This window comes from Aquila chrysaetos, chromosome 7 (assembly GCF_900496995.4).
Source record: "Aquila chrysaetos chrysaetos chromosome 7, bAquChr1.4, whole genome shotgun sequence".
In the NCBI taxonomy this organism is placed as follows: domain Eukaryota; kingdom Metazoa; phylum Chordata; class Aves; order Accipitriformes; family Accipitridae; genus Aquila; species Aquila chrysaetos.
The window spans coordinates 44,661,224-44,675,024 of NC_044010.1; the positions used below are offsets into that span (position 1 = coordinate 44,661,224).

The 13,801-nt window shown below is 37.5% G+C and overlaps 1 protein-coding gene and 1 non-coding gene across 3 annotated transcripts in view; both read right to left on the minus strand.

Moving 5' to 3' along the window:
• Positions 1-13,801, minus strand: part of POLA1 (DNA polymerase alpha 1, catalytic subunit) — a 204,317-nt gene that overhangs the window by 162,269 nt on the left and 28,247 nt on the right. For both annotated transcript variants that reach the window (XM_030020516.2, XM_030020515.2), the window contains exons 18-26: positions 13,166-13,255; positions 11,420-11,536; positions 10,361-10,536; positions 9,815-9,944; positions 9,355-9,474; positions 8,176-8,272; positions 7,511-7,635; positions 5,536-5,685; positions 5,186-5,308 (exon numbers count right to left, since the gene is read on the minus strand). In XM_030020516.2, coding sequence (XP_029876376.1) covers positions 5,186-5,308; positions 5,536-5,685; positions 7,511-7,635; positions 8,176-8,272; positions 9,355-9,474; positions 9,815-9,944; positions 10,361-10,536; positions 11,420-11,536; positions 13,166-13,255 — 1,128 coding nt within the window. The remainder of the gene's footprint in view (positions 1-5,185; positions 5,309-5,535; positions 5,686-7,510; positions 7,636-8,175; positions 8,273-9,354; positions 9,475-9,814; positions 9,945-10,360; positions 10,537-11,419; positions 11,537-13,165; positions 13,256-13,801) is intronic.
• On the minus strand, positions 7,785-7,914 carry LOC115344185. Its single transcript, XR_003924474.1, has one exon.

Below are 13,801 nucleotides of genomic sequence, written 5' to 3' on the forward strand. Positions count from 1 at the left end.
ATTCTGGCCATTCTTCTTAATTGAAATGTTTCATTTCCTCTTCTTGGAGATGCAAAAGTCTTTATCAGACCAGATGTCATCTCATGCACTTGACTAACAATAATAATATTTCATTTCAACGAATGTTAAGATGTTCCATAATTTTTCTACTACTTGGTACTCAGTTCGCATTTTCAGACTGTAAGCAGCCTCTCCTTTGAAATGTCTATTCTAACTCATTTTGGATATTAGCATGCAGAGTAACGTACATAGCTTTTTCACTAGCTCACAATTGCATACATAATGATAAATTTAACAACAGTGACAACTGGTTTGACCCCAACAGTTTCCATTTAGAAGCAATGAAACAATTTAGCACTATTTCTCGTAAGATTTCAGTTTGCCATTTTTATATTTAAAAACAATTAAGAAACTCTTTGCCTAGCCTTTGCCATCAAGTTCCATGTCTTCCAAAAATGTTACACTGATGTTGTATTCCCTGTCTAAACATAGACAGCATGCTTCTATGACACTTTAGGGGGCTCCTTTCCCTCTTTTAACAATCCCCTTTCTCCCATACTACAACATGGAAGAAACCAGGAGTCTGACAACTGCCCCATTCACATGCCAGCTCTTGTAGACTGTACAACCAATGCTTCAGGTGCAATTAAGAGAAAGTAGCTGATGATCGATTTCCCTGGATGAACAAGACTTAAAAAAAAAAAATTGCAAGAAAAGAGATGCCTGGATTTCTTTACAGAAGACAATTGCAACAGACGGCCATTAACCTGCTTACCTACCCTTGCTTAATTTTTTTAAAATGAGCCCATCTTTCTCCACTTCACCCTTCTCCTCCCTCATCCATTCTTTTCCCAGGCTGCAGCAATAACATGCTTTTATTCTTTCCTTTTGACTGCCACGGCCTTAAACTAATTATTAATTGAGAATGTATCTAAAGGATCTGAATGAGAAAGTTGGAATTAACCCAATTGCCTCTTTCCCCCTCTTATTTTGCATACTATAACACTAGATCTACCTGTTAGTACTGCTGAAAACAGCAAATGTGTTATTTTCCTTTCAAAGGCAAGTTTTCCAGCTGCTTGGGCAAAAATATGCAACAATGAAAAACAATGTGGAAAAAAGCAAGTACCTGGAAAAGGCCTCAGCTTTGAGTGGCAGCCATTAGCAACCAAGCTGCCTACAGATAAAATTCTCTCAACAACTTTGCTGTCCTGTAGGAAAAATCCTGCAGCAGAGGGCATCCTGCATTTGGGAAATCAGACAACTGACGCTTCATCAAAAGACTTGTCCTTTAAAGAGGCCAGAAAGGCATGACCTTACACTGCCTGCTAGTGCAGAGCTGGCCGGTTGTACAACACCGACTCATCTTGTTTCCAGTTGCTAAATTACATTAAAGGACAGCTAAAAATATATTAAATATTTTCCTATTACTTTTCCATGCAAGCAACTGCCGTAGTTACAACAAGAGCAATGTCCAGGCAAACGCTTAGTAACATGGTGGGCTGGGGGAGAAGGTACAGGAATCCTTCTCACACATTCCAGATCAATAATGTAATATTTGGATTGTAAATGCAGAAAGAATTCTTTTTTAATTTGTTGTAAGAACAGGAACCGATGCATTTCTAATGATGAAAACAGGAAAACATTTACATTTTCCAAAAAGGTCAAACAGATCTGAGCTATAGTTTTAAATTCCTCCCACCCCAAATTTTTGCCCATTTTTTTCTTCCAAAATACACCGAAACTTAACCAGTCTACCTGTAACGTACAATACACTAAATTCTGACAAATTCACACTGATATGCCCCACCTTCCCTACTAGAGATGACCCACAACTGAAAAAAATAAACAAGGAGGACCCGTTTGAAAAACCTGATAGTCAACGTTTAAAACACTTGGTGACAAAAATGAAAGTCTTAATTGATTAATGATCTCAAGGTCTCTATCGCCATCTAGTGAAAACTCACTACCATTACTCCACTCTCCACTTAAATTACACCTCATTCACTACAACCCCACACGCTAACCTCTCTGCGGGATCCAGCCTACATATGGCCAGAGTTGTAAGGCTTTGCTACATTTCTGCTGCATGTCTTAAGGTAAATAAAGGTCGAGCACTAGCTCCTATCTCGCCAAGGCTGACTGAAGAGAACTAAACTCTTATGGATTACACTCTGTCCTAGCACTGTGATCAGGCTTTAGAAATGGCCTTTCCACAGCATATTTAATACTTCTGCCATCAAAATGAAGTGGACACGTCAAACACTAGCATAGTTATAAGCAAGTTTTAAAAATGGCAATGTGTAATTACAAGAATTTTTAGTCACCATAAGGAACCCCATGGCAGCTCCACTACTTTTAGTGCATTGGCATCGCCAAAGCACAAAGAGAAGTTACGGTCCACGAGAGGTAGTACAAAGCACTCGGCATCAGACGCTTGCAGTACTGTCTTCCTACAGCTTCAGTGAAAGGGTCTTCAGTCACACAATTAGAAAGCAGCAATTTAAAAAGTCATCAAAACTCATTCTCTCCGCTACGTCAAAACTGAATGCTACGATGAGCTTCAAGAACTTCAACTTGAAATATCTATTTCCCACTTTCAATTATTCTGCTAAGACTTACAATTGAACTGTAATTGTGTTAGTGCAAATATTAAGTTCAGTTTTCATCCCACACAGTATTTTTCTCACTTAGACATCTACAAGCCTACCTGCGTTTACTCAGGTCCCCTCCGCAACAGTTAAAAAAAAAAGGTATCAATTACTGATCATCAGAAAAGGCCATTTAAATTTAGACTAAGCACTTTTTTCCATAATAGTTATTTTTTAATTAACCTTTGCACAGAGAGAATCCAAATCTCCTAATACTAAATGTTCACCTCTTTTATATTAGCATTAGTGGTAAGAGGAAACCTATGAATAGAAAGACAAATATAAAATTTTAAAGTAATATTTCTCCCGATTAAATATTTCAACTTAAGAAAACCCAGAAAACTAAGGTGTCCTCTTGTGTCATCTTTTATGGCAAAAACTACTACTCAGGAAATAAGGAACTAATAAAGCTGTATGTGTTTATTTACTACCTACCTAAAAATGCTCTGCAGAAGAGAGCATATACAGTGTATTTAATCAGAATCTATCATACTCACACAGAAGCACAAAATGACAGGTCATCCTGAAAAATTCTCGAATTTTCAAAAGTTTGTTATCTCCACAGTATCCAGAGTAATGAATACTAATCTATCTCAAAGAATGGGAAAAAAGATAGTTTTAGCTCTACAGGAAGCGCTGTATTGCACAGAAAAGACTTACCAAGACAGTAGTGCTCCACTGAGCTCAGCACTAGTGCTGCCAGATGCAGACTGGCTCCCACAGACTTTGGCTGGCATCTCTGCTGTGCTCCCAGCAGCCCTGTTTCACAGAGGAACTTCTAGACCGGCACTGGGTACAACACACTTTCAGGCAACACTGTGCCACAGGGTTAAGTTTTTCCCCAAACTCAGAGCAACTACAAAACTGGAGATTCAAATGTGTGCAAAGGCTTGGCAGAAGCAAGCCCAGGTCTAGCACGACCAGAATTTAAGAGGTAAGAAATCCTTTCCAACCAAAAATCAACTATGTAAAAGAAAGTGTCTCAAAGTGCTCCCTAGCACATCCTATACCACCTATTTAGGATTTTCCCATTCCACCATCACTTTGGAACATAATGCAGGAACACCAAAATTTCATGCACCCTTATCTCGTAACCGCTAAGTCACAGACAACTGAGAATAAACTGTATGTGCAAACAAAAAGTATGTTCCTCCCTTACAGAGGCCAAAAGCCCAAGAATCCATACAATACCCAGTTTGTGACAGGTGCTCCATATGACTAATGGAGATCATAAAAAAAACCCAAGAAGTCAAATTCATGACTCGTAAAATACTACTAGAAGATACAAAGCTATGATACTCAAATGCTTTGCATACCAACCTGATAGATAAATACATCAGAATCTTACAACAACAACAAAGATACCACTTCCTTAAAGAAAACAACTTTTGAATTCAGATGGATGCATAGCGCATTTACAGTTATCAAACCTGGAAATTATTTCCTAGTTAAACATGCGTGTAAGGTTAAACATACTGGTTACATCAATTGGGAGGACAGCAAATGTGGGGTTATCTCTAGAGAACTATTTAGATAGGAAGACTTTTACAAACAAGGATGTGTTACCAGAAACAAAATGCCCCTATGCACATCAGTTGGGGGTTGTAAATGGACCTTTAGCACATCGGGTAGTCCACAGCAAGGAGAGCTGTGCCCTCACGTCACAGGCAGTATGTGCCTCTGAACACAGATGTGAATTCATCCATCTCCCTGCTCAACTAAAAGGTTGACTAGCCATCCTGTCATGTCTGTTCCTGGCATCTTTGCAGATTCCTGCTTGGTATTCTCTTCGATAAAGAACTACTATGAAGCATCATGAAAAAATGTGTTTTAAGACACTATATATCAGTGGTACATTTTGGATCTTTAATGATTATTTTTCCCACTGAGACCAAACTGATGTCATCTGTATTCAGATGTCATCCTAATCAACAGCAAGAGTAGTTTTGCCTATAAAGTTAAGAGCAACTCTTAAAATAAAATCTGGCCTCTTGAAGCTAATGCAAAGCTTCATTTTACAGAACAAACAAACAGTTTCTGAAAATAAGGCTCCGATACATAATCCATTGTCACCATGTGATTAATTAGCCCTGTCACAAACTTGAGGGTTTTAGGAACTCAGCATACCAGCGCACAGGACAGACTGGCCAAAGACAAGCTCATCTAAAGCTGAAGCATACCACTGAATCAAAGACTAATCCATCAAGCAGAACTGTAAATTCATGGAAAATGTGAAAGCAGCCTTAATTTTTTTGTCACCATAATCTGGTCCATTGAAACTAAGCAGTTTAATTCAAAATAAGGCTCTAGCTAGAGCTTCGACTTGTCGCACTTTTTCACACATTTATCTGATTCTTTCCTAGACACCAGTTTCATTTTTTTTCCTCCAACATCTGCAGTACAAGAAAGATAAAAACTACAGTTCTGAAACCAAAAGCAGGTTTGAAAACAAGACCATTCTCCTATTCAATGAAAAACTAGGTGGCTTAAATTCACCCTTTTTACATGTGTGTGTAACCTGTTTAATGACTTACCTCTCTCCCTTTATGTGTCACCAAAGCAGCCAAAGGCTTGGCATAGAATCTGCTGTAGGAAAATCCCAGGCAGCCATACATACTGTTAGCGGTGAGTTTCAAAGCTTTCTGTCTGATATCATACTGAAAAGAAACATAACCAACAAAAATGGTACAACCATAGGCAACAGAGAACAAAACTCAATGTTCACAATTACATTCACAGCTTTTTATATAGTCTGCAGCAATGATGGGCTGAAAGTAAAGCACATTACAATCAGTGCTCACTACTAATCATCCCTATTCTGCAAGGCTGATCAGGGCACTTAAGGGGAGTGGAAGGAAAATCAAAGGAGTTCTATAAAACACACCTGTAAATAAAGGTCAGGATTTAAATCTGGCTGTTTCATTAGCTGCTTAACTTGGCGCCTTCTCTCCACCAGTTTCCTGATTTCTTTAGGCAAAACTCCCATTTCCAGAGATGGGTCCGGAAGCTCTGGAATTTCTTCCTCTTCTTCAACCTGTCAAATGATCACCACTGCTTATCAATTTTTTTGCTTAAATATTAGTGTTTAATGTGTTAAGTGAAAAGCTTGGGGAAAAAAAAACCAAAATCACACAGCTTGTATCTACTCCTGCAGAGCGCCCAAAGCACAGTTCAGAACAAGCAGCATGAGAGGCTTTTTGTGGTATTTAACTATATTACTTAGTCCCTGCTGGGGGACAGGGACTAAGCCTTTCTCTGTCTGGGAGAAACCCAAGAGACACATGGACCAGTAGCACGAAGATTTTTTTTTTCCCCCAATGTGTGTGTTTTACATATATATGTGTGTGTATATATGAATCCAGATAAATAAAACACACACACTCTCACTCTTAGGTATATATAGATAGATATAAAAATAGAAAGAAAAGCACACACACAAGCAATTCTCCCCATGCTGAAAAATTCCATCCTTTTTTTATTATCACATTTGGTGTTCAGAACTATAAAATGGAGCACACGCTCTGTGGAACTGATACTTTGAATAAGATAACTGACCAAAGAGAAAGAGACAGTAACAACAGAATGAAAACTCCACCCCAAGCAACTCTTGGTTATAGCAAAACAACAACCAAACAGAAAGCACACATTCTTCTTATTAGCACAACCGAAGAAATGGTTGCCTAGCAAAAATGGAAAGAAATTTCAAGCACAATGAAAGAGACAGAAATACAGAAAGAAAGGGCAATAGAGATACTATGAGGTTGGCAAGTTTAGTAAAGCAGTCTGGGAAGAACCATAACAAGAAATTACACCAAAACCGGATTAAGTATCATACCATGCTAGAAATCAAAATGAGCTGCTTCGGTTTAAAGCACATTTAAGAAAGCAGGGTAAATCCACAGAGAGTTTGGAGGAACTTACTGACAGAGTTCCACATACTTTTTTCCCCGTTTCTGCTATGGCACTGATATTTTAGTTGTTATGGGACTAACTATGTCCCATAACTACTTATGCACAACACACTAATTTCAACCTGTGAGCTGATACCAGTTGAAAATAAATCCTCAGGCTTAACCTTTAGACCTGACCAGCTCACTACTTCAGTTTGCAGCACAGCTCCAACAACTGTGCCAGCACAGCTGAGGAAATGAGAATAAGCAGCCATGGATAAGCCATGGCCAACACAGCTGCTGAGAAAACAGTACATGGAACCACACCTTCAGGAAGTTTTTCAGTTGTGTTTAATACAGTTTAATGCTGTATTAAAGAGCATGAAATTTCCGTGAAGCTGGTCCTGCAACTGACAATCACAGTATCACTCCCTGACACACCCCCCCAAGGCACACACATGGTTTTCCTGCTGTCTAATAAGGATTGAGCTCATATTGCATTCTTTCCTCCAGGCAGAAGCATGAGACTTGTGTCTCCCTCATTCAGGTATGTTTGCATTAATTCTGTGGCAACCTAACTTTAGGAAGCCTCTACCAAGTTAGGATGAAATTGGTCAAGGGGCTCAGAAATTGCTAGGAGGACCTGGGGCTGAAAAGGGCCAACAGAGCCTCATTGAAAATCTTGTGTCATGAGGATACCAAGATTTTGTTTAGATGGGAGAGAACTTACCAAGATTCTAGAAGTGTATTACTGAAAGGAAGATGACAGACATAAAATATTCAAAAAGTCCCAAACCAAAACTTTCTGTAATGCATCTCTAAACAAGAATCACATTTTTTAAGTGTGAGAGGGGGGAAAAAAAACCCCAATAAACAGTGAAAAAGAACAGTTTCTTAAAAAGCTGATTTACAGAAAACACACTGAAGTTAAGACAGTGTAACTTAAGTCACAAGCTAAAGCACACAAACCTCTGCCCTTTTCTGTGCTTCTGATGACAGTCGCTGCACTGTGGTAAAGCAGATGTTAAACTCCTGGATAATCGATGGGTACAAGCTATTGAAGTCGAGAAGCAAAATAAACTTGTCATAAAAACCTAAAACAGAGTTTAAAACAAAAGTCATAATTACTCAGTCTCCCTAAGGACTTAATCCAACTCCACAATTAATATTTAAGTGACAGTAATACATTGTACCACACTTGCCTTAAAGTAGCTGTTGAGATGCACCACTACCCATTATAGAAAGCTGTCAGAAGTGGAACGATCCAACCCCATTAACTCATCAGAGTTGAACAGATAGCTTCTGTGTTACTATAGGACACTTGTACAGTTTTCCCCACATAGAGGAGAAACTGAAAGAAAACCTAGTGTCCATTAGAAAATTATACACAGATATACAGTCCTAATTCCTCACAAGACCATAATCTTCTCACAAAAAGTTAAGAAAAAACCGTCCCAATAACAAGTAATTCCACAACCAATGTTGGGAATTTTCTTGTATGCAACAACCCCTCCCCCAAGCCACCACACCAAACTCCCACAAGACACACAGATGGTGCTCACTGCAATCTATCTGAATTAATATAACCTACCTGTCTCTAACTTCATAGAAGAAAGAAAATTGCAACATCTTACCGACTTTGGGATCCAAGACTAAGCCCCCAGCATATGCTGCTTTCTTTTTCCCTATCTTTGATTTATTCTGATCTTCAAAATCTTCATCTTCATCCACCTACATTTGGCATTTAAAAAAGTCATTATCTAGTCTCCAAGATTTCTGTACTGTTGGAGGAGTTATTTTTGGCAAATCACATATGAAATTGGGAGCCAGTGCACAGAGTTCCTTTTAAAATACATGCAAAACATGGCGTTTTTATCATGATCCTTATTAAAGCTCTCTACATGTCAAAGCAGCATTCAAACCAACTCCTATAGGAACAAACAGCTAACAAGAGATTACAAAGACCTTAAGGAATTGTCTCATTCAACACAGCACTATTACAGCCATCCAGAAAATGCTTACAAGTCAAGACTAGGAAAAAAAAAAAAAATCAACTCATGACCCAGAAATATTACTGCCCAACTAAAAACATTATTACTGACCTAAAGAGTATTTTGCTATTTGTTTTGTTGCAGTAAGAATTTTTCTCCCAGTTGTCCAATGCTATTCCGAATCACTTAAAATTCCAGCCCTGCTTTGATGCAACAATACAATCAACAGAACTTACTGTTTTGGAATTTGCTGTTGAACTTATTTAAAAGTAAAACCAAAGCAAAATATAGTGAAATACAAATACATTCTCAAATTTTAATTTGTTTACTAACAAACATATGGATGTTTCTAAAAATACATTTACACTGGTATTATCCAAAGGAATATTTTTTTTTTAAAACCTGTGGATACTTTACCCATATTCTCAAATCAACCACCTTACAAATTATACTTGAAATACTGTTCATTAGCAAAATAATTGTATGGCAAATGTGCATCTATTAAGCAACACAGACTATCATCTTTACTATTTCCCTACACAGCCAAGTACTTAGCCGATTTCAATTTTAAGCTAAAAGAGCATCTGAGTTTCCATAGATCTGTGATACAATGGAAAAGGTGTTACACTGTCCCTTTAAACCATACATTTCTCCATTATCAACCCAACAAAAAAAAATATTTTGAACTAAGCATAAGCTGTAACATTAAGTTCTATCTAAAACTGGCTATGTTTGGGTCTTCTGTGCTCTCACAGAACAGTAATACACAAGAGATTTTTTTTTTTTCTTTTTAATAAAAATTCTTGGAAAAACTGGACCCACCAGCTTCTGCGGAGGCTTTTTAAAAACTTGTTTGTCCGGCACTATGTAGTCTTTTTCATGAAATGCATGAAGCAGCAAGAACTCATTACGTTCAGATCGTCCGCCCATCATTGTCCTTGACTATAGAGAGAGGCAAAAAAAGAATTCAAAGCAGAGCATAGAAAACACTGACATACAAAAAGAGACTAAGTAACATCCTTCAACTATTTGTAAGTTCACCTAGCATTACTATTATTCTGTACCATCACCATGCACAAAACTCAAATGTGATATTTTTATGGAAGTTTTACATTATTACTTGACCAGATCGTCAAACTCTCACACTTGTCACAGCAAAAAATTTACAGCATCATATATTCTCAATTAGTGTTTACAAATTAAAACTAGCAATTCAAACACAGAAAACACGGAACTGTTTTTGTGGGACAATGTGAGGCGGGGGAAAGTAGTAAAAATGTACCATGACATTCCCAGAGATGTTTGTTATTTGAAGGGCCAGTGGCAGAACATTCAGCTCACACATGATCTGGAGAATGAATCTGGCATCTGTCCAGGTGTTTTCCAGCATGAACATTAAGCGAGGAGAATCACTGGGAAAAGAAGAGGGATGGCCTAGTAAAGTAAAATCAGCCTCCTTTTGTACTCTCTAGTAGTTTAGACCTACATGCTCTATGGAACATGTGGTATCTGTACCACACCAGTGCTAAATTACATAGCAAGCTCTTTTAATTGAAAAAACCCTCCAAACCTCAAGCTTGCAGATCCTATTAGTGTATCTAAACCAATGCTCTGACAAATCAATTTGCTTCGCACATAATAAGCCACCACCCATGAGTAGCTTGAAACATTATAAAATACTGTTAAGATAATATTTTACTTTTCAAATACCAGTATGCTAAGTCAGCATCTCCATGAAAAATCAAATAAGCAATCATGAAATTGTGTAGCGGGAAACTAGCTCCTCTACCTTCCAGTGAAGGATTAAAAACATGAATCAGCAACATACCTGTACATATTTCGAATTTCCTCTGGTAGAATTGTTATCCTCTCTGTTTTCAAAACCTGACGGACCAGTTCAGGCAAATGGTAACTTTTGCAGCGAATTAATTCTTTAGCAGAAATTTCTACATCACAGATCATTCGACCACAGGCAGCATTCCTTTCAGCAAACCCTCCTCGACCCTTAACCATATCAAACAAGGAGAGAAAAACCCAAACAAAATGAAACATACAAACATTAACAAAGAACATCTATCCAAAATATAAGCGTCTACGACTCAGTAAAGTCATTTGGTCACTAAATACTCTAATACTCTAAATAGTCTACTAAATACCACTAATACTCAAGCTTTATAACTATGCCCTAAAGGAATCCATGGTATCTTTCAGTGTATGTAGATATTAAGTAGTAGATACTTAACTCTCATTAATAGCTAGATCTTAATTCTTAAACTGTCATGCATTTTTTTTTTCTTCAATAAATAGAATAGTCCCATCAAGAACATGGGTGTGGATTTTGCTTTTCCTCCAAGGATATTTTTGTACTAACAGCAGGACAAAGAAGTCACAGAACAAACCACACACAAATACTCATCTTGGCCTCTAGGAAGGACAGGAACAAGCAAGAACACAGCCACGTTCAGCACTTTAATACTCCAAGCCTCACACGTTGTCCTCTGAACAAATACATACTAAGAACTACAGAATTATTAACTTAGCAGCTCTCTATGGGATGATTCACCAATCAATCCAAATCACATTTTCTCATTTTACAGTTATAGCAGACAAAGACTGTTACAGTAAAGACTATTGCAATTAATCTGTCATTACCATCATCTAGTTGAGATATGTAAACTAAATTAGCCTAACTTGAAAATTAGTTTAGCTTATTACTGTAATGAAAGTCATATAAACACTCATCATTTCTGATCTGGGACACATGAAATTCAGCATGACCAACAGTCAAAATACATCAGTGTCACATTTACAATTCCTCAGCAAAATTAATTCATTTTTAATCACATGCAACATAAAGGGGATTAAAAGACTTGAGCAATCTTATTACCCCAAGCTTTGGCATATTGGACCTCCTCAGTCGACCTATCTTGGACCAGTGAGGGACTTTGCACACATTAATTCTTTGAAGCAGCACTTCCAGATCAAATCCATAAATATTATGACCCTTGCAGCAGAAAAAATAACAAAAAAAGGTTACAACAAATGCAAATTGAAAGACTTACTTTCACAGGCTCAGTATTCCTTTGCCCTTTGTGGTTTTTTCCAGCTAATTGATGGCATTATCTCTCTCATAGAAAGCACTTTCTAAGAGAACGTTCATCAACAGTACTCATTAGTCTTAACACTAACAATGCTGTTCAGCAGAATACCAAAGTCAGCTCTATAACTGGCTCATAGCACACACGATTCAGTTTCATGCTTTGATACCAAAGATTAGGATTTAAAGCTTTCTAGAAAAAAACCCAACATTCTTTATACAGCATATAAACTTAGCTATGAGTAACTCCTTTTCTCTCCATCCATGAAAGTCTCAGTATTGACATCAAAATAATGGATTTTTTTTCCTTTAATACTACAACAGGCATAGCTGTTAAATCTGGACAGGAAGACCTTGCAACCAATATTTACATATCAAAGTACTCCAGCAACACTTGCAAAGTTTAAACAATGCTAAGGACATTGATGACACTGGTCTGTAACCTCAGCTGAAAGCAAAATGCTACCCTGATGAACACGAGTCTATGTGGACCAGCCAGTCACCAGGAACTGCAGGTTCACCGTATCAGATACATCTGTGTAGTGCAATACTGTGCTATAGAAGAAGCTTCTTAACAGCAGCATTACAGCCATAGTAGAGGGGCCTTACCTATACTGATATAGCTGATATACATGTTTTTCAACAGCACTAATTAAACCAGGTGCAAATTAGAACTGCGCTAACACGGCTCTGCTGGTTTTAGGATCAGAGCTCGCACACCCCTACTACTGGCATCTTCAATTTAAAACCACTGGCTGAAGTGTCTCCCCTGATTCCTTCCTATAACCACCAGGAAGCTCAGCTCGTAGGGCGAATACCGAATACCAGCCACAGTGAGCTGAAAACATCAGGAATCTGACCGCTCATTTCATCCTATTCCCACCACTTAATTATTTGTATTTACCTACAGAAGAATAACAAGTTGTATACATCCAACATCAGACTAATAACCAACTCAAATTGTCTTCAAGATTAAATGAAAGTCAGGACTGTACATTAATTAAACATAACAAAAAGAGAAAATTAGTAATTATAATAAATCCTCAGCTGCCAATATAGTAGAACACATAAGAATGCTTATTACAAAACTTCGCTCAGATCCCATGGATTTGTATAGGTTATAATTTTGATTTACAGCATAAACACAATCTAAACGGTGATACAAATTGTATGAGCATCTGAACTGAAACAGACTCTTAAGTATACCAGGAGTTCCCATTTTTCTAGAAAATCACAAGGGTTTTTTTGGTGTGTTTTGTCTTTGTGAGCAAAGAAAAAAAATACTTGTTTCAGGTACTATGGAAATACTGCCTATTTCAGATATTATGGGAAAAAATAGGATGTATAAAATGCTGTCAGGGAAAATTTTGTATCATCTTTGTATCAAAGTATACCTGCTGTCTTATAAGCAAATTCAATTCATAAGGTAGTCTAAGATAAACATTAAAAAACCTGTAAGGGACAAAAGAAAAAGAACAAAGCTGACCAACTGACAATATGCTTTAATTTAACTCTCAAAGTCTCAGAACTACTCACCACAACAACATCTGGGTCAATTTTGTGAATCTTCGCAAGAAAAAATCCCAGCAGTGTTCTCTCTGTTGCAGCAATTTCTATTTTAGCATTCTAAAAGGAGCAAGAGAGCACCTGATTTCAAAGACCCAATAAGTTTAAAATGGCAACATCTCCTCTCCCCTACTAGTTACAAGACAATAATAAAGCACCACAGAGTTCTCCCTTTCCTTCTATAATTCAAGGCTTTTTGTTCTCACTCCCATAGACATAGAAAGCTTTTCTCAGAGGCTTTTTTCCATTTTGCTTTTGTATGCAGGTGTCTAGTGATATTTTAAGAGCCTCCTAATAATCAAGCACACCAGGAAAATGCTCCATGTGCACCCTTCACTCACAAGCTTAAGATCACACAGAAACAGAGAAAAACAAAAATAGGTTACTTGATTATTCTGTCAGGTCTCCCAGTGCCCTTTAGAAAGGATGCCTTCTAAATTTTGACAGACTTTACTCTCCAAGGAAAGAAGAAACAAATTCTCCCAGTTTACTATGAGTACATAGTTAGGTATAATGAAAACGAATCACAATTTTAGCCTCTTTGCAAAAGCTTTCCAACTCTCGTCTAACACTCCGTCTGTTTTATGAGCACAACAAGCAGCAGTA